The 22,284-nt window shown below is 30.5% G+C and overlaps 1 protein-coding gene across 2 annotated transcripts in view; it reads right to left on the minus strand.

Annotated features, from left to right (window-relative positions):
* The window catches only part of LOC147066139 (aromatic-L-amino-acid decarboxylase-like), a 29,724-nt gene extending 13,559 nt beyond the window's left edge, over positions 1-16,165 (minus strand). The window contains exons 1-2 of one of the 2 annotated variants that reach the window (XM_085955731.1): positions 16,004-16,165; positions 6,519-6,603 (exon numbers count right to left, since the gene is read on the minus strand). In XM_085955731.1, coding sequence (XP_085811857.1) covers positions 6,519-6,598 — 80 coding nt within the window. In that variant the 5' untranslated portion in view covers positions 6,599-6,603; positions 16,004-16,165. Of the gene's footprint in view, positions 1-6,518; positions 6,626-16,003 lie in introns of those variants that run through there. The other variant, XM_085955730.1, reaches the window with a different exon arrangement.
* Between the last annotated feature and the right edge of the window lie 6,119 nt (positions 16,166-22,284).

Genomic DNA, 22,284 nt, shown 5'->3' on the forward strand with positions numbered 1-22,284 from the left:
TTATATTAGTCATCGAAAACGTACACTGACATAGGTACGTAAGTAGCGCCAAAATAAATGTTAAATTAAAAGAAAATCTTCTTAAAAAATAGAATACATTTATTGGTCTATTAAATTCAAAACGTGATTGTTAGGATCTGATCTGTGACTTTTAGATGTACATACATATATATGCCAAATAAAAAAGAAGGTATTTAATATCACCTCATTGATAAAGAAAATAATGGTACAGTTCACAACCGAACTGTACCAAAATAAATTATATCGTATTATTTCTGACATTGTGTTAACAATAAGTCATGGCGGCACCTATAGGAATTAATATAAATTAGTAATTACTATATTGCAACACAATTAAAAGAAGTCAAAATTCGTTTAAAGTAGATCGATAATTATTTTTAGACTTCCACTGCCAATTTGGATAGTAATTAAATAATTTACTTCAATTCGGGAAATTTATTGGCGGTACGCCGCTGGACCGCGAACAACGTCTTGTCCAGGTCTGATGTAGCGCGTGGTAGCATACACACATTACCGTTTACCAAGGTGCATGGCTAGTTAGGCCAAGGAAACAATCAGGCAAACTTTCAATATTAGGTATGTTATGTTAAGTCGTATTATTATTTTATTACTCCGCAGGCTTTCACATTATCAAACAGTTCAAGGTTTTTAAAACTAAAATTGTTTTGACCAACTTTTTCCAACCTACGAAACTAATAGAACACTTGCATAGACAGTATGTATTTTATTAATGATGCTGTATTACACTATCTTCAAAATTTACCTGCCATTGCAGACTAATATTCAAAGTATTCACCCGGTATATACTTCCATTATCCACATAATACGTATGTGAAACATGGACGATCAGTAAACGTAGAGTAGAGCAGATAATTTGTTATAGGAACAAAAAAGTTCAATAGAATTTGCTAAAATTTTAGGAAGAAAACACAATAGCTGTATAAATTTAATAGAGTCATCTGTTAGTACCCAAAAGGTACACACGACCAAAAGAAAGATAGAACAGGAAGTACCTAGATGGCAAAAAAAACTCACGTAGCTAAGTTCAGTCCCATTGACATGAGAGAACAAGTGTTCATATTTTTGCTACATTCTCAGCGTTTAAAACATAAAGTATAATTGATTTTAAGCTATATAATAAGTACTGACATCGATTGCTTATCTAACTACATTAAATGTAATCATTTATAATAAATAACCATACGTACAAATAGCCAAATAGCATTTACATTACCTATATTAAAAATGGAAACTTTTTATTAACATTCAGCTGATTGTTTTTTTAAATGGTACAGCACAAAAATCATACAGCTTCTGACTAAAAATTAAAATAGTGTTTATTATTATATATTTTGCATTTTCATTGCTTCGCCTGTTTCATTTTAATGGTAAATTGGTACACAATAATGAGTTTCAAAATGTAAGCTTAAAGTTTTATTGATTTGTTCAGAAGCGGCATAAAATAAGCAAATACATATTTAAATAGATTACTTAAATATACAGATACCTCGTCCGTGTAAATTAATTATTTTGATGATGCAAGTTTCGTCATACTTACTGGGCACCGTTTTTTGCTCCCGCACTTGTTATATCGCGTGCAGTCTACAGAGGCGTTCCCAATAAAAAATGTATTTTGGCAAAATATTAGAAACGACGAGTTAATTAAAGTTTTCGATAATGCAAAAAATCTTTAAAAATACATTCGAATGTTTTTTTCATTAAAGGTTTCGTCGCATAAATAACGTGACAAGAGACTGACTGAAAATATTCCTTCCGAAATTAGATCTATGTCATAAAACAACTAAAAGCACCCCACTGCCAATAGTATTTCCGTGATCATAATATAACATTAACAAAACTAATTTTAAATGTTGAACCTGTTTTAACTATCTTTATGACATATTGTACCTTCTCAAAATTACCGTAAATATGTATTTTAAGGATTGTCACGTGGTCTGACTCAGTCAATTAAGTTGCATTCATTTATTTAAAATAATGAAAATAAAATCTGTGCCTAATAGTGTGGAAACGAAGAAGTAAGCGAAGAAGAATGAAAAGGAGCACTAATGGAAAAACGTAATTTTAAAATTTCAGATTAATTCTGTTATGGTGAATTGCTCCTGAAATATGTTAGGTACAAAATATATGCTTAACTCGTTTTTTAAATTTGTACATACGACACGCTGGGTCTGAGGTAGGTACAGAAATATAAAATATATATAGAGTTTGTATTAGGTATATCATTATAAGGAAATATTTAAAGGACGTTTTGCAAATACTTACATTAGATAATTTATTATCTCTGGAAAAAAGTCAATATGCAACCACTTTCAACTCAAATAATAATAAATTATTAAATTCGATCAGTATGACGTAATTATGAACGCTAATGGGGAAATCTAATATTCTTATTAAGATCACCCTTTGATCTTCTTAAAGGAATTGTAATTCAAGTGTCATATACGGGTGGCCCACCTACTCCATTTTACAAAACAATATATTCCGTACCTCACTTTCATCATGACATCTATAATTCATCTGGAATAAATTCGTTGCCTTAATAAATCCCACTCGCTGCGGACCTTTTAATTAATATCTAATTACTACATTTAAATAACATGCTAATTGTATCTAATGGCCACCTGATGAGCAACGCACCATATCCTTACATTAGTGATGTGTTTTAATTATTTCAGTTATCATTTTAATGCACTGCACTGGTAGTGGCAACCGCCTCTACGGGCTAACAACCTTGCAGCCAAATGTTGCAAAACCACCGGGAGAAAGGAATTCCTTAGCTATCAGACTATAAATGCATTTAGGTTTAATACTTATCGTATTATCATTTACTAGAATTCCTTCATCAAATACATATTATGTATTTATTTACTTAGAAATTAATCGGACGTATGTAAACTAGGCGTTTAGTTTTCAATCACAATAATTCAATAAATGAAGGTAGGTACTGATAATTCGAGAGTTTTTATAATATTTAATATCCAAAATAAATACTACCCCATAGTAATAAAAAAGTTGTTTTTGATATTTAAATGTTGATGTAAATTTAAAAATATCATACATTGTATAAGTAAGAAGGTAGATACCTACCGAAACAATATAATTTATTATATTCCATTTTTTAATCGATAACTTTTTAGGTTGTTACACAATTATCAAGACTACAATACACATACTTACCACCAAATTAGCTTAATCACAAATCAACATAATCCGTTCACGAACTAACTTCAAACAAAAGGTGTGCAAAATAGTATAGGTACCTACCTACTTACTTATCATCACGTGGATAATATTTTCTACTATTATAATAATATACGAGAATATATCATTGAAATAATCTATGTAGGCACTTTAAAATTGGTAGTAATCTTACCCATGGTGATCACTGATCACATACAAATAAATTCGGAAATAAAAATGTGTAGGTATTTTTTAAATATAATATGTTACATATTTTAAATTGAAAATTAAAATACTACTTTTGCAATATTCATGGTAGTTTAACTCTAATTTATAATAAAACATCATTATAACCAATCTATTAGGCTAACTGTTTTAGTATTATTAATACCAAATAAATATCTCAAATATTTACTGCCAATCGTCTTACATAATAAATGATTACGTCTTACATAATAGATGAAGTTAGACAATTTAAAATTCATTAAAATCAGTGAGTTATTTCTAAATTTAAATAAAATGATTTACTGTCGTATGCAATTTTTTATGATATCTGATATACTTTAAATCAAATGTTATTTTTTTATAAATACCTAGTTACATATTTAAATACGCCACTAGTAATTATTGATTTTCAATGCCGATCATAAATGTAATTCTACAATTGTATTACTAATGCATGCACTAGTTCCTAAACTTATTCGATGCATGTAATGGTGAAAACGGTTCCATTCGTGAACCCCAATCCTAAATTTAATTTAAACACTAATAATTAGTTGAATATGGAAAAGATTTGTGGCATTTTTTATTGTTTTGTCTACAAATTGGTACATTTTACAGTCATATATTGCCAACCTACTAAATTTTATTTTCTTACTACCCAATTTGGTAACATAATAAAAATACATTAACCGTATTAAATACAGTATTTTAAATACCCATATATTTTGATATTTAACCACCTCATTGCAATCAGTTAAATGACATTTTCTGACAAGATACTGGAATTACGACTTATCTGTTAACCGTTTGACCCCCTGTCAATGGCTGCCAATCCCCGGGGTCTCAAGAACGCGCAACAGTTTAAGAAATACAGTAATAGTTAGTGGCTAGTTAGAGTAATTAATTTTATAAGTACGATTGACATATTTGGTGACCATGCACTAGTTTTAATATGACTCACAAAAATACTTTTCGGATATTAAGCCAAATTCAAAGTCAAACTTTTGAAAGATTGACATACATAAAACAAAGTGGTAATTGAACGGATACACTTTCATTATTCTCTATAATATTTATTATCGATGCATTGTGTAATGAGTGACTAATAACTTAATCCATAAAGTAAAGTGCAGTTTTATTATCACACCATTAATACGTCAATCCGTTTCGCTTGAAAAGAAAGTGCTTGCGTACTTATGTATTAAAAGTGCTTAGCTATAATTATTCAGGATTTTTTTTTAGAAAATATAATCTTTAGGTAACTATGATTGAATGACTTTACAATGTATTTTATTTTTCTAATCGTGGCTCTAAATCAAACTTTAAATCATGACATATTGATATTGTTTAGGTATATAGCTATAAAAAAAACTTTCAACAATTACATCCATAGGTATTTATAGCTATGTGTGATACTTTTGATTTTTATGATGTTTAGGTCTAGATATAGCATAGGGCTAGAGAGTCCTCTCAATTACCAGGGTTCCTTGATCCTGACAAATAAATTAATTATCAAGAGGAAAAGTATTTTTTGCCACAAATTAAAAATGATTTACGCAACATAATAATTGATCAACGTTGACCATGTCCTTACTTATAGACAGTAAAATAAATTAGAAAATAATATGTAATTACTCAAATGAAATGTTATTTAAAAAAGATTTTTCTTATGATCCCGGGATCACACTTGGATCCTAAATTCAAGAATTTAATATATTGGAATCCCGGGATTGCAAAATCTACTCTTTATATTATAAATATAAAAAAAGGGTACATTTTTGTCAAAAATGTAATTTGAAGAAAGCGGGTAGTTTATAAATGATATAATATTGAAATCTCAGAAATTCATCTCCTATCTTTTACGAATCAACCATAGTAGTTTTTGTCAATATATATTCATATTTATTTATGGCAACATTTCAATTTTAAATTGCTATCAGTAAGGTAGTAGAATACCTATATATTATTATCAATGTTAATTTAACTACTGAGTTTTAGTTAACAACGATTTATGTTAGATAAAAAAAACTCTTTGTAAGTAGATATATTTCGCATTACTTACAGTATGACTTATGACATATAGTATGAATATAATCAATAAAACATAGGTATTGAATAAAAAACCCCAATTGCCATACAAAAGGTGAATCTGAATGATAAGATATGAAAAAACGCGACTGCATAAGAGCATTGATCTGTAGGGAAATTCTAGCTGATAAAATACCAATTCGTTCTGCAATCTGTCTAATTAAAATTCTGTGTCAGATTGAAATTAATTGATCGAATGGTTGCATGATATTGAACTTTGATGGGCAATCCTATTCATAGATATTCATCTATATTGACATAATATCATAAACAATAGATTACGACATTTTAATGTGTCAGCTATCTTTGATTCATAATATCAGGTTTTTTTAGAAAAAGTTTACATAAAAACTACTGTTGATGATAGCGTTAAGAATCAATAATTATAAATACAAACATATTATTTTTTAAAACAAAGATTATATACTACCAATAGGTACAACTCACTTTTATATTCAAGAGTCTTCCTTCTAAGAATTTGTTTCCCATGATCGACCGAAAATATTTAAAACTGTTTTTTTAGCATTCTCTCTAAAGTCTCCACAAATATTTTCAACGTTTCCAACCAAGCCAAAAACATACAAAAATTTGGAGTATATTAGTATAATATGTTATCAGGTTTTTGTTTTTCCCAAATAAACTAAATAATGACCGACATTTTTTACAGAGACCAAAATTATCACATTCTTCCCAGACAATTTTTCACAGGTTGAATTCTGTTCTTCTATTTAGTATTCACAGTTTTGGTTTGAAGAACTGCTTATTTGCTAAGTATGTACTTTGGCATAGTAATTTGAAGAGTTTTATTTAGCTATGCAAAACATGGTAAATATTTGCGCAAATATTTTTTTGTACACAATCCACTGCACTGATTAGTTTATGGTCCGCAAACAAGATATAAAATTTAGAGGAAACGCAAATTATTATTAGTGAAATGAATATTTTATGCATAGTGATTTAATAAATTAATATGTAAATCTATTTACCTTTCGCGAATGTTTTCCATGTAATTTGTTATGTAATCCACCATCTCCTTGGCGAACAAGGTAAATTCTGGCGCCTCCATTGTTTCTGAAAATTCCAACAACGTCATGAGGAAATTTTATATTCTATTCTCGTTATTTCAATAAAGCAGTAAAAACACTCTTCATATTATAAAATGATCACTCAAAGGTAACACCATATATTATTATAATTATGCAAATAAAACAAAAAGACAACATATAAAAACTGTCAATCATTCACCATAGACATTTATAATGATCTAGGTTAAGATACTAAGATATCTTGGATAACACACTTATTTTTTATTAAACGCCAGTTTGTTTGATTTCACTTCAATTTTTACAATCCCTAAATTACTCAAATTTTAATAGTGCACAATATTAAATAAACTTGACATAATTATAGATTACCTATATCAATTTCAAAAACGCGTTTTCTATCCGACACCATACTTTACCATTAATTTTAATGTCGTTTAATACTTTCTATATTATACTCAATCACAAAATTATTTTTCTACAAAACTATATAAATCTGAAATCAGAACACTTACTAGTGTACGTATAAGTTTTAACAATAAATAAATGCATATTTTCTCACTAAATACTACGAAAATATGAAAATATATAATACGACGCTGGTACGTACTCATCTTTCAAACTGTTTCAAACTAATAGAAAAATGAATTTCATTTGTTTGTTCGCAAACCGATAATAGAGGATTCCTTTATTATTTTTTTCGTGCCAGTTCATTTTTAAATTTAGAATTTGCGGAAATCGGAGAAAACATCGAAGAATAATGTGACACTAGCTGAGCCAGCTGGCTCTCGCCAGTCTGTCTCGCTAGGTCTTTCAGACAGCTTTTCGTTATAATGACATGGTGTTGGATTTTAATATAATTGTAAAGTATGTATAGACGGCGCCATAGTTTTCTCTTCGGGATGGATTTTCATTCACGTTAGACAGTTTGACATTTCGCTGATTTGTCAGTTTTACGATTTGCATGTCGTCACTGTCATACAAATTTGGAGTCGTATGCGTAGTCTATTCTGGAGTCTGGCCTTCACAATATCGTCTGACACCACTTCAGGCTGCTAGGCCTAGCAGAATTGCCGATTGCTACCAATGACATTTAAATTTTAATACAATATATGTGTAGGTATGTGCATTTAAATATGATAAATAATTATACATCTCATTCGTTCGAATATACAGCAATAATATGTGATTATCTTAAACAGCGATCCATTATATCAAAATATTAATCTCTTTCGGGTCCCATTTACATATTAAAAAAAGGTTAGCAGCATTAAAAACAAATTTAAACATTGTTTTATTTCATTGTCTATAAAAAATAAATGCCTGCAGCCATAGAATAATATTTACAAAATCAAATTTTGAATTCAAAATTAACCTTAATCAATATAGTTTTCCAGTGCGGGACATTCATATTGAGACAAATGTTAATAAATAATAAAACAATACATATTATATCTGAGAGGAATAGAACAATTCTGATAAAAACAGGAATTTATAAAACCTAAAAATGTGGAATCAGCTTAAAGAGGCCTTCATCCAGCAGTGGATTGATAGAGGTTGATGACGATAATGACGATATAAATGAGTAGGTATATAAATCATAAATTTAAAAAAATATAGCAGTTTATATGACTAAGAAGAGTAGAATTAGGTTGGGATAACCTTCATCCAGCAGTGGATTGATCGTGGTTGATGAATGGGTGAATATAATATCAGCAATTTTGATAAATATAGCAATTTGTATGACTGACAGAAATACAAACAAATTAGAAAGGCCTTCATCCATCAGTGCATTGATTCAGGCTCATGATATAATATAAATAGATTTAATATAATATCACCAATTTTGATAAATACAGTAATTCAAATGACATAAAGGAGTAGAATCAGGCTAGGGAGGCCTTTATCCAGCAGTGGATTGGTTCAGGTCGATGATGGTAAGGACGATAGAAACAGGTATTATATCACAGATTCGTTAAACCTATAGTAGTAGAATCAGGTTGCGGAACCCTTCATCCATCAGTGGATTAATTCAGGCTCATGATATAATATAAATAGATATAATATAATATAACCAATTTTGATAAATACAGCAATTCATATGACAGAAAGGAGTATAATCAGGCTATGGGAGGCCTTTATCCAGCAGTAGATTGGTTCAGGTCGATGATGATAAAGATGATAGAAATAAGTATAATATCACAAATTCGTTAAAACAAACCCTTCATCCAGCAGTGGATTGATGATGATGATGAAATTCAAGACTATCAAGAATACAATCAACGTAGAGAGCCGTCATCCAGCAGTGGATTTATTAAGGCTCGTGATAATAATGGCATTATAAATATAGATAGGTAGATAGTATAATATCACTGATTTTGATAAATATAATAATTCATGTGTAAGTAAGGAGTATAATAAGGCTGAGGAGGCCTTCATCCAGCAGTGGATAAGGATGGTAAAAATAGGTAGATATTATATAATATCACAAATTTTGTTAACTATAACAATTCGTATTAATTTATTTCATTGTTTGCAATGGCAACTTAATATGACTATATTGTAATCTATCGAAATTAGTAGCCTAATTATTCAATAAAAAAAAAATCGTGAACAGCCACAAAGAAGTATTTAAAAAAATCAAATTTGTTATTAATTAATAGAAAACACATCTTACGATAAAAATGTCTTGATTGAAATTGATTATTTAACATGCTAATAGAAATGTCACATTTTTCGATTGTTTCTGCAAATTCTAAATTTGAATTCTGACACGTTAAATGAACTTGTTATATGCGAAAACAATTGAAAATCAATCATATATTTCAGTTTGACAGATAAGTGGCAGTGAAGTAGCTTTAGATTATATTTTCGTAATAATTAGTGAGGAAATATGTATTTATTTTGTGTTAAAACTCAAGAATACGCCAATGTGCTACTTACAGATTTGAATAATTTTGTGGAATATTAATTTAGATATTTTGCAATATTGATTATATAGAAAGTATTAAACGACATTATAATCAATTTGAGGTACACGGACAGCAAGATGCGAAAATGTATGGTGACGGATGTAAAACGCGATTTAAAAACGATAGTACGAGTATCTGTGATTGTGTCGAGTTTTATCAGATTGTGCCCGATTCAAATGGAAGTAGATTCGGGATTCCAAAAATTTAAGTGAATTCCTTTAATAATCAACAAAGTGGTATTTAAATAAAAAAGTTGACGTATTTTCCAAAATCTCTTAGGATAATAATATATAGGAGATAGGAGATTAAATAAAAACATTTATAATCAATAATTAAGACATACTATATTTATATGCATTACTAATAATTATAGAGAATTTTAATATTACTACTAAAAAATAATTTCAAGCTTATTTATATTGTTAATATTGGGAATTACATTATAATTATTATACATTACGTATGTTTTCGTAAGATTATTTGTATTACACCAGCAGAGCCAGCTGGCGGTCGCCAGTATGTCTCGCTAGGTCTTGTATTACATACTTCCATATTAAATATATGGTTATCCTTAATGTTTACAATCATACAGTAATTTGGATAACTATGCAACTAAAAATACCTTTTGCTTGAAAATCCGCCCTAAATCGAAACCCCTGCTGCCATCTTAAATACCTATCACAGTGCGTAATCAAGCAGCCCATGTCAAAGCGTATCATTATTAGATCTATATCATTATTATAATAAAATCCACCACTATATGCTTAGAACGCTAATCCGAATCTCATGTTTAGCGAAGATATCTGGCCACTACCAGCTGACTCCGCTAGTACTACATAAATATTTAAGGTAACTGATAGATTAAAACAAAATTTATATGAGATGCTCTCGATCAAACCGTAGACACGTCATAATTTAAGTTAATATGCAACAAAATTTGAAAATGTGTGTTGTATGTTAAATTAATAACAATGATATCTAGTGAAGATAGATCATTTTTTGTCAACTACTTTTCGAGGATTTAACAATATTTTATTATATTGCGTTCAATGTGATCTACACAGCGGCAGCCTCATTCAATGTGTATATTAGTTATAATTTATTATGACATGGTTTGCACATTGAATGCACACATCCCATATAAAATAGGCTGCGCTTTACTCTTTTGTAGAACGCATTCGTTAAACGCATAACTCAGGTTGTATTGCAGTGCACTGTAAAAAATTTTAGCGTAATAAATGGTTATTATTAAAAGAAACACTTATGTTATTATGATAACTGTCTACTGTGATAACCTCTTACTAGTACATACATCAATTCAAAACAAAAGCACAACATCTAACGTTACTATAATAGAGCGAGCGATACACATACCAAACTGAAAATCGACATCTTCTTTAGACATGATGTAAAGATTTAATAAAAAAAAGGAATTCAAAACTTATATAAAGTATGATTATATGAACTGCTATAAATATGTATATTTATTTTTATGTACATATTTGAAAATAAAACATTTTCATTAAAAATAAATATTATAATAAATTCTCACTACAATCTACATCTCCATTATCAACAGAATTTAGATTACATAAAAAATATCATAAAGTGTGTGTAAAGAGAAATATAAATATGAATGTAAAGACTTAAATAAAAATATGCTTATTGGATTTTCACAAATAGTATAACAAAATAAAAACACATTAAATTAAGCTGTAAAAAGCTACAACCATCTAACACTGCTTGGAAAGTAAACCTTATATAAATAATAATGTTACTTTATAGGTAATTTATTTCACGTGTAAATAGGATTAATGGAAACTGAAATACCTAACGGGTGTGGAGTAACATGCAATCGATCACGAGTGTGGAAGAATATGAGATAAACTTAAACGCCAAGAATACGCCATTATAACTTGTCCTTCGCTCTGACAACTTCTCTCAGTTTATGCACTGAGACTCATTCAATATTGGTGTATTTGAAGGTTGCAACACACACAATTGCACGTCTATAATGTGTGCTTTATTTTCGTAGTACACTCACACATTGAAAACCCTGCTTCAAAATTTAGTAAGTATATTGGGGTATAGCCTAACTGAATTCTATTTATTAATCTGTTATGTGGTAAATACAATATCATTACAGGATTAGTTAAACACAATTGAATACATTCTGAAATTTTTATTCATGTGTATTTAATATTATTTTGAACACTGAAACCAATACAGATTTATATTGACAGCATAAAATAGGATCAAACTAATAACTACTATGTAGATTAAATTATTTGCTTATCACTGTCTAGCTAATGCTAATATTATAATACAATATAAAGTTTTAATTAGTATATTATCTAATTATAATTGTAGTAAACATATTTATTGTTTTTGTATAAACATGGCTTGATGTAATCCATTATTTTTAAACGCATTCATGCAACACACGAATATTATTATAAGTACTATATTTTTAGAATTCTATAATACCTAATATGTTCAATATCAAGGTAAATAACAATAATCATTATAATTTTTTAACGGTAGTGTTCATATTATAGAACAGTTCAATCTCAACACAATAATAGATTTTCGTAAATGATCTCAATTTTCAACAAATTTAATACAACAAGAGCGTTTCTAATAGGTACACCACGTAAAATAGCGTTACTGCGGTTAAATGACACACCTACTTAGTCCTTGACTTATAACTTCTTTTCTCGTGGTTGTTTATCAGACACGTCAAACACCTGTCCATTCATAGTTGTTGTACTGTGATTTTTGGCAATGGTTCAGTTATAAAAATAACAAATAAATAATAAAATATGCGTCAGAGTGTAATGGACGGATGCCGGCGGCGACCGCATCGTGTGAACGGGATTCCCTCGTGAAAACACGTTGTGTTTTTACTTACGCTTTACGCGGAAAAACTAATTTTCCTTGAGCCGTTAACGCGGTAAACTATTACATCTGGCAACTTGAAAAACCAGTTTATCTATATTATTAGAAAATACTTAAATATAAATGGCAAAATGTGTACTAATAGTGGGAATGTTTGCACGACATATATATTTTTTTAATAGTTATAAGTTATAATATATTGATTGAATTGGGTATGGACGAGAGGCAGAATGTCCGCTTGTGAAACCGCTAGGTCAGTGAACAAATAATGGTCCTCATCTATGAAGTGAAGATGTATCCAGTAATGTAGGTACTATTTTACTCGTGGAACATAAATAGGGCTCCATACAGTATTTTCAATATTTTTATCATTGTATTACCTACATTGAAATAATATTTTAACGTGTTTCATTTATTGTGATATGGTAATCGTACCGATCGATTTAATTCAAATTTAAAATTCAAATTCAAAAATTCATTTTTTTATTTTTTTTTATTTTGTTACATACAGTGAACATTACAAATTATAAATTTAAGACGTTCACAACATGATATTTAAAAGCAAGGAAATAGTTTTAAAACAGTGTAAAGATGAAATAAATATATGCAGTAGGTATCACAAAAACAGTATAAAAAATAAATGGTACAAAATTTATAAACCATGGACGCACTCCGAATGAGCTAAGTGGACCTTATTTTAAGAATACATAAAACAACGAAGCGATTTAGTTAAACAGAGTGATTGCCCTCCCAATTGGTATCACCAATGGCAAGTTAGTTCTCCACCTTGGGAGAACTAAACAACTGATGGTCCCAATTACTAAGAGATTACGATTAATGAACAAATATATATTTTTAACAGATGATTGTTATTAAATTTTGTGAAATAAGTATTGTGTATTGTGTTGTATTTTAATTACTACAATGTCTTTCCACAAAGAATCGCCAATAATTAGCACCATTGAAGTGATTATAAACTTGTATCTAACTATCTCACTATCTGATTTCTCGATCGCAGAATAAAGTTTTTTTTTGTAATTTGTTCTGTTTTCTTTACGTTTACTGTCTATAATAATTAAAATTCTTTTATCATCTATAATATTATCTTCCCTTAGGTAATAATTTATTATTAGACCACATCACTGAATAAATAAATATAATATTATCTTCTCCTTCTTCTTTCTTTTCTTTCGACCATGTCCAATCCTAATAGGATCATATGGATCTCGACAGAGTGGAGGTTTGTATTAACAGATTTTATTTTCACGTTATCTTCACGGAAATTAAAAAAAAATACTCTAATCGCAAATAAATGAATCAATCCCAAATTATAGTTGTGATCATCCTACTAAATATTAATTTCACATTTATTCAGAGAATACTCCTTGTGTCCTTATAAGTTTATTCAATTACGGGAAAAATACAGAAAACTATAAATGTGCAAATAATTATATTTTTATTAAGTTCAACTTCAGAAAGAAGTTCATTGCCTTATACTTTTTTTTATTTTAAGGCAACTATACCAATTAAGCGTTTGGTTTATTATTATTAAAAATATATAAACATAAAACAATATAAATCATAATATTATTAGAATAAAACATCATTATGTAATTAATATTGATTGATCAAAATATGATCAATCAATATATCGATATACATAATAATATGTACCTATATCGCGAGAGATTATCAATTGCAAAGTCGATCGTTTTTGTTAATTTCCCACACAAAAACAAAAATCACTTTTGACCTGTATCGATTATGATTAATATATTTAATTGAAAAGTGTAGCATTCCATAATTTTGATATTTAAAACATGCTTTTTATTTTACTGCAAACTTACTCGTACTGTTACATATTGATTTCTACAGTACGACATAATAAGTATCTAACTTATGTATCTACGTAGGTATCTAAAATAAGACATTAATTGGCATATTATAAATAGAAGATATCAATTATGGAGATTGATTGCATGGGTATTTTTATAAGGGGTAAAAAAATGCAGACATAAACGCAATACAAAAAATGAAGCAACACTATGACGTAGATAGATATTCATTATACCATTCTAAGAATATGAAACATTTTTTGTTATACTTTTTACGAGTAATTGTCTATAATAAACCTTAGTTGTGTATGCATTTTTTACAATAAAAATTAAACTAGAAAAGCAAACAAAAAAGAATCAATAAAATGCAGATGATAAGTTTAGCAAACTCAGGTCATTACATTTTCAAAGGTGTTTCTTTTGATATTTCTCGATTATCTACCCGGGTTTTATCTTTCAACATCTTCAGAGTTTTCTGCTAATAAAATTTTCGCCTATGTTTAATATTAATGAAAACGCATAATCCAAATATTTGAATAATGATTATGATCTATTGCATACTATAGAATCATGAGGTGAATTGATTTATTTTAATAAAATATAATATCTAGACCAATAAAAGGCAATTATTTTTGAACTATCGAATTATGACAAAATAAAGATACTTAAAATAGTTTATATCAGAGGATATAGATGACACTAATCGAGTGATACATCCACAAATACCATGGACTGAGAATGTCTAATGAGGTTATAGGAGTAAAGATCCACTAGAAACCAACAGACGACACCAAGTACTTACCACTCGGGTTCTGCATTGTCTGCAATCCCAGGAATTTTTATAAAAAAATATTTAAGTAAGTATGCAATCATATTTTTTAAACATGCATCCATTAAAATCTCACATAAACAAAGTATGTTATAAAAATAAATTTCTAGTACCTATTTGCATTGCTAGTATAACATTTAGTTTGTGTAGGTGTACATTACTCAATATTGAACTAACACCATTGAATGACACTATTTTTATTCGAGTATAATATGTATTAGAAAGGATATGATAAAACTACTAAATTCAATATTGCGGTGTATACTAATGTAAATTAAACTAAATACGAAAAAAATACAATATTAAAACAGATATTATACAATAAAAATATTGATCAAAAAACATAAGATCTTAGGAGTCGATTTAATGTTAGATAATTCTGACTATGAATATTAAAAATATATCGATATTTAAAAAATACACATTCAGTCATGAAATAATATTTATTCGGAAATGGAATAATCTAGTTATTTTAAAACATATTCCAGTTAAGTCACCATTGTAAAATATATATTTACCTATATTTTACAGTATCGTAGTAGGTGCCTATATTTTGTATGTTGTACTTATATATTATTGTAAGTAAAACATGGTACTTATATGTTAAAATACGCTGTTTCATAGTATATACTGAAATATTGAAATCAAGTAAACTAACAAAACTCACAAATTTGTTGGTAGGTTTATACAAAAATACGAAAATAAATCTTAATATTATAATTAAAAGTGGTTATTAATTTTATTCAAACTAAATACCCCAATAAATAATAATAACCTACGTGATCGTAAAGATATATTAAACGTATAATGCACTACATAATAATTAATATAATAAGTGTATATATATGATCAGTGATCACTGAAAAGTAATTAAAAAGGTAAGTATGTACATACGTTTTGTATTGCTGTCACTTGATCAATCCAAATAAATCACCGATAATCAAAAGAATACTCGATCACTACTGGGTCACTAAGTGTGACAATGAGTTTTAGAATACAAAAGAACTGTCACCACAACGCGATATATTGATGTGACTAGCGCAGAGACACGACCGTTGTGAATTTCACGAGCGAATATGAGGCGAAAAGCGTTGCCGGGGTGCTTTATACGGGTCCGCGGCCCCACCAGAGCCCCCTAACTCCGGCAGGGGTACTCGCAAGGACGATGTCCACCGAGAAAGGTCGCGTGAACCCAAATCCCGCCGCGTTGGCCGGTTGCGAATGTCCGAAAAATGGCGCGCTCTCGGGAAATTATTATTGGTTTCTAATTTATGCGCTGCGTTTTAAATTATATCGAAAACCAGAGCTGCGATTTTAATTAATATGATGCTCCTCAATACAACACATTACAATAAAAAAATAGCTTTTCAATAAATAATTAATAAAATAAATATGTAATTTTTATCAATCACAAATCTTTCTCCACGAATTTCGAATGCATTCTATCGAATCAGTGGCAAGAGGAAAACGCCATAGTAAAATCATTGGGTTATTCCGTATTAAATTTCATCAGAAGAATTTATCAAAGTACCTACTTATACGAAAATCAGCAAAAAAGCGCTATGTTATAAGTTTTGTAATTATGTCAGTTATTTTAATATTTAATATGTACGATTATACATAAAATGTACACACTTCGTACTTAAACTACCTATAATATGTTTCAGAGCCAAATAACAGAAACCCGAAATTTCTAAAACGAAAAATAGTCCATACGAATTTTTCTGAAAGTGTCTCTCAAGTACAGAATTATTATTAGTATTAGTAATGCAACCGTCACTAATTTATAGCCTATTTTCGTTAATAATAGAGGATTTGACATATTATATTGTATTTCAGCATGTTCCTCACCTTTTATCCAATGTGTAAAGCTAAATAATTATTAATCATTTCATTAAATTTATTATTTTATAGACATATTATTGAGCTATAAATATATTTCCGATAGCAAAATACGTGTCAATATGATAGTGCGTATAATTATTATATACATAAAAGGGATTCATAAATCATAACATTCGTAACAATATGCCAACAAAACCATTTTTTGACACACTTATATTACAATAAATTAGATAACTGATGTGATGTTATTTGAATAGCATTCATTGTACGCAATATTACAATTAAATACTACGTACATACTACATACATTATTACGTATGTGGTAAATAAGTATCCAAAACATTATTTTGAGGACAATAGTAATTTACGATGTTGGAACCATACATTTGTAATTCATAATATCGCGTATAAATATATTTATAATACGTCATAACTAGGGAATCCAATCCCGAGCCAAAATTCTGATTTCGGGATTACAATTTGACAATCCTGGGATCCCAGGACTGATCCCGGGATTGGCATTTTTTTTTCCATTGTTAATATAAAAAAATATATTTACACATAACATTGATAAAATCGGTCAAAAATAAATCTAGTATAATTAATAATATTTAAGACATTTATTGTTAATATTGTATATCTACGTTCAATCTTAGAAATACATAAGTTTAATGGAGTAAACAATATTAAATATAGGTATATATATATATATATATATATATATATATATATATATATATATATATATATATATATATATATATATAAATAATAATGTGAATTTAATACGAGATTTCTGTTTGTGATAGTAACGAATGGAGTGAACGAATGGATTAGCGAGATTTAAAATAGTAAAGCAAATAATCATGGCGTACCTACTTATGGCCTTTCCGCTTCATAAATCTAATTAGTCAGCCAAATTTGAAATTGCCGTAAAACGTATGAGATCATGGTGGAATTACTTTGTTAAAAGTCCGAAGCATTGTTTTTTTCCAATCTTTCTCATTTTTAATAATTTATGTGAAAAAATAAAATGAATCGGCAACATACACATGGGTATAAGTCAAACTTCATTCAAACTGAGTTTATTTCTAATGTAGTTATTTTTTATTAAAAGTATTTTTTCTGTTATACTCGTATTTTCGCTTTTATTTTATATTCCATAAAAATTGATAAAAATCAATCCCGAAATCTCGGGATTATGTTTATCAATCCCGGGATTCATATGTATCGAAAATAGCTCGGGATCCCTAGTCATAACCAAGATGAAGGACTCTCGTAGCTCATTTCTCTCGTCACAATCCTTCCCTCTTCTCTCTATAATTTTCTTGTTGCCATGTATTCGTACCAAACTAGAATAATTTGGTTTGTCCCGTTTACTCGCTATTGAGTACAATAATTATATTGTTATCGACTCCCCAAATCAACATCAAAAATCCATTGCCATTTAATTAAACATTTAATTAATTGACGACATCAATAATTATAACACGCACTGCCGTTCGTATTTATTTCACAATATTTTCATGTTATTCCCAATATGCACCATTGCAGACCACGGTAGATCATCCTTCCATTGTCCATCCATGTTTTGACGATAAACAGTATTGTATTATTTGAATATTTAGATTTAAATTATACATTCATATAGCATTATACCTCATCTTAGTAAATAAATTGACCGTAGGAAAGATAATCATCGATTTTATGTTGTTGTATCAACTTTGGCAAAAACAAATTGTCATTTTAGACTGTTTGAAATTTGAATCTTTATTTGTACGATATTGATAGATTGCTCTATTATAATAAAATAAATCAACACCTTTTACCAATTCAATACTTCTCCTATAAACTTCGTTGGACTAACTAACGTATATGATTTATACATGAGAATATTCCATTGTGCCCCATGGTATAGAAGTCGTCGAGGCAGGCAAAATCTGACTTCTGATCGAAATTCTCGTCATGCTTTTAATGCGATCTAGAGCAAAGTTTGGGGAACATTAAGCCAAACAAGAAATCATTGATGGTAACGAAGGTCCTAAAATACATATAAAGGTTAATAAGATACATTTCAAAAATACAATGATAGTAAGCATTTTAAAATTGCATGTGTGGAAGTGACAAGGTGATGCTGTCTTTTGCAACAATCTGCCTTTGTGAACAAGGACTTCCTACCATTGTGAACATGCCAATATAATATTGTGTTATCAAAAATAAAAACTCTAAATTGATGATTTTGGGATCGAGAAGAAGGATCCATTGAAACTGTCTAACAGTTTAAGTAAAGAGACTTCACATTGGCAGTATGACGCCACAAATTTTCTAAATGCAACAAAATTGACCTTTGTGGCGCCCGAGCAGGACGATCCGATGGGCCCAATAGGTGGTTGAACAAACTTGAGCAGCTTTTGCCTTTTCAAACCTATTTTAAGACATGCCGAGAGGACGTGGTTTGCATCCTGTATTAATTCTCTGCCACGTGGACATATTGAACGGATAACAAGACCAAGCTTATAGAACCTACCGGCGAACCCGCCATGTCCAGTCAAGTAAGTGAGATCTGTTTAATTGGGCGAACGTCTAATAACTACATCCCTGCCAATAATAGTGAACCCCATAATATTATACTCAGATTAGTAACAAAAATGATCATTTATTTACCTTGTTTATATTATGTTATTGCCTGTGTATGGTTTAAATAGAATATGACATTGTGTTTGTGTCATCGAACTTCATAGGTCATTTTAACCATCAGCGAAATAAAAATTCGAATTTATAGGAACTTCATAATATTATACTAGTGGTGATAAAAATTAACGATAAAAATTCCCACAAAATTAGCAAACAACGCTCCCCAACGAATAGGGAAAATTCTGAATAAAACGATCCTTTTTCAAATCGAAATGGAGATTATTAATGTCGCGATCCCAAGAGGTTACCCCAGTAAGCGACGCAACAATTTTAATTTATAAAATCCTAGTACCTACAGACCTGCATATCTTTACCTGAAAGCATAGAATAATAACTTTTTTTTTAAATTGTATAAAAACTGTCTGTTAACATCTTCTTCTTCTCTTCTTCCAGCCTGTCACGTCCCAACGTTGGGGCATAGGGCAAGTACAAGTTGGCGCCACTTCCCACGGTCCATCGCCAAATCCTGCGCCTCCCGCCATGTCAGACCTGCAGCACGTAGGTCGCTTTTGTAGCATCGCTGCAGGGTGAGGGAGGGCCGGCCACGGCGACGGAACCCTTGAGGCTGTGCCACAAGGGTACGAAGTGCCACACTCTTTCTCGGCATCCAGAATACGTGTCCCAGCCACGTAAATCGTCTCTTCGTGATAACTTCAATCACCGAAGGCTGTTGTGTATGCTTACGAACTCGGGTGTTTGTAACGCGGTCGTACCAATGTACCCCTAAGATTCGACGGAGACATCGATTCTCAAAGCTCAAAAGCCGAGACTCTTGAACCTTAGTAAGATGCCATGTCTCACAACCATACAGGAGCACAGGTAGCACGCACGCGTTAAACAAACGACATTTGGTCCTCACAGAATACAGCCTTGACCTCCATGCAACTCCAAGTTGGTTGAACGCAGAGCTCGCCACACCCATGCGGATCCCAAGCTCACTAGAAATACCACCATCATCGGCAACCGTGGCACCCAAGTATTTGAATCTGGACACCAGCTCGACGGGCAGACCGGAAACCCGCAGAGGAGTGTCGGCGTCGATGCATGCAGCACTCCACATGAATTTGGTCTTAGCGGCATTCAGATGAAGACCCACACGCTTCGAGTTCGCGGCGAGCCTGTTCACGATTATCTCCAACCTTTCGATCGTCGAGTCAAACACGACTGCGTCGTCTGCATACTCCTAGTCGCAAAGTCTTTCTTCGCATAGATCGGTTGTGTCATCATGATGTAGGCGTATCCCACTGTCGGGGCAAACCGTCTTACGCATTATGAAATCCATCATGATGATAAAAAGAAAGGGCGCAAGTACACATCCTTCCTTGACTCCTGACGTGATATCATAGAGGTCAGAGGATGTTCCGGCTGCTCTCACGCGACACTCTGTATTGGTGTAGAGAGCACTTATCACGGCGACCAGTTTCCGTGGGACACCATAGCCTAGCAGAATTTGCCATAGAGATTAACATCAATTATTGTATAAAAACAATACAAATATTTGTTACGATGTGGACTATCCAAACTACATTGAAATCTATAGCAACATTTGGAGTTGTGGACGTACTTTGTGTTTCATACAAATATTTGTACACGTGCATCTGTGTAGTGGCAAAAATTTACAAACAATAATTGAATAATTTGTTTGTGGGAAGGCGTATGTCGTACTAGGCTTCACATTTATTCGATTACATGTAAATTGTTCGTATTACATTTCACAGTGAGTTATCGTACTGGAAAGAGATGACCGTATAGCATCTAGATTTCTCAAATTTGACACTTTTCTTTTAGAATTTAAAGCTCTGACGGGATCGAATTTTAGTGGAATTATTGGATGAAGGATAAGAATAAATAAGACACAATCGCTTACCAACTCAAAACCAAACAAACAGTAAAATTATTTTGTACATATTATATATATGTAACGATGGGTTACATATACATTTTTCACCGTGAGCTGTCGTACCGGAACGAGATAGCTCTATATAGCAGTCAGATCAAAAAACGAGGCGCTGTTCGTGGAGCATTGTAGACAGTAATGTCAGAACATTAATTTGATATTTTATTGGTATCAAATATCTGATAACGACGCTATTATTAGTATCAGATATTTGACAGGGTACGAACACATACTTGGTAGCCTACTTTTGAATCATTCAGGATTTTATATAAATATACGATACGATTATATTTCTGAGTTACTTGCCTACCTTCCTATTTTCTTCCCCGGTATTTCGGTAGTTATTATTTCATATTTTATTAATACATGAATTTGATCTCATTACTAGACGGGCATATATTTCCTATGCAACAGCTCACAGTAAACTATGATACGGCCAACTGCATACATACAAGCTTCCGGGCACGCATGTCTTCGACCCAAAGCCAGATAAGTGTTATCGTTTTACTATTAAAAGACCCAAGAAGATTCAACATCTGCTTTCATAGCTTTCTGTAATATTTCAGTCTGAGATAAGTGTAATTGTCCCTTTTGGATTTAAAAAAATGTGTAAAAGGTTTCATCACTTTTCAGAGTTTGTAGGAAAATTATTTATACCTTTTAGGTGTTTAGGGTACATCTCTGAACGAAAAGGTTTTCTTCAATATTCTATATACTGTGACAGTTCACAAGGATGGCT

Source organism: Rhyacophila brunnea, unplaced genomic scaffold (assembly GCF_057557595.1).
Source record: "Rhyacophila brunnea isolate RB1 unplaced genomic scaffold, BYU_Rbru_1.0 scaffold_5, whole genome shotgun sequence".
NCBI lineage: Eukaryota > Metazoa > Arthropoda > Insecta > Trichoptera > Rhyacophilidae > Rhyacophila > Rhyacophila brunnea.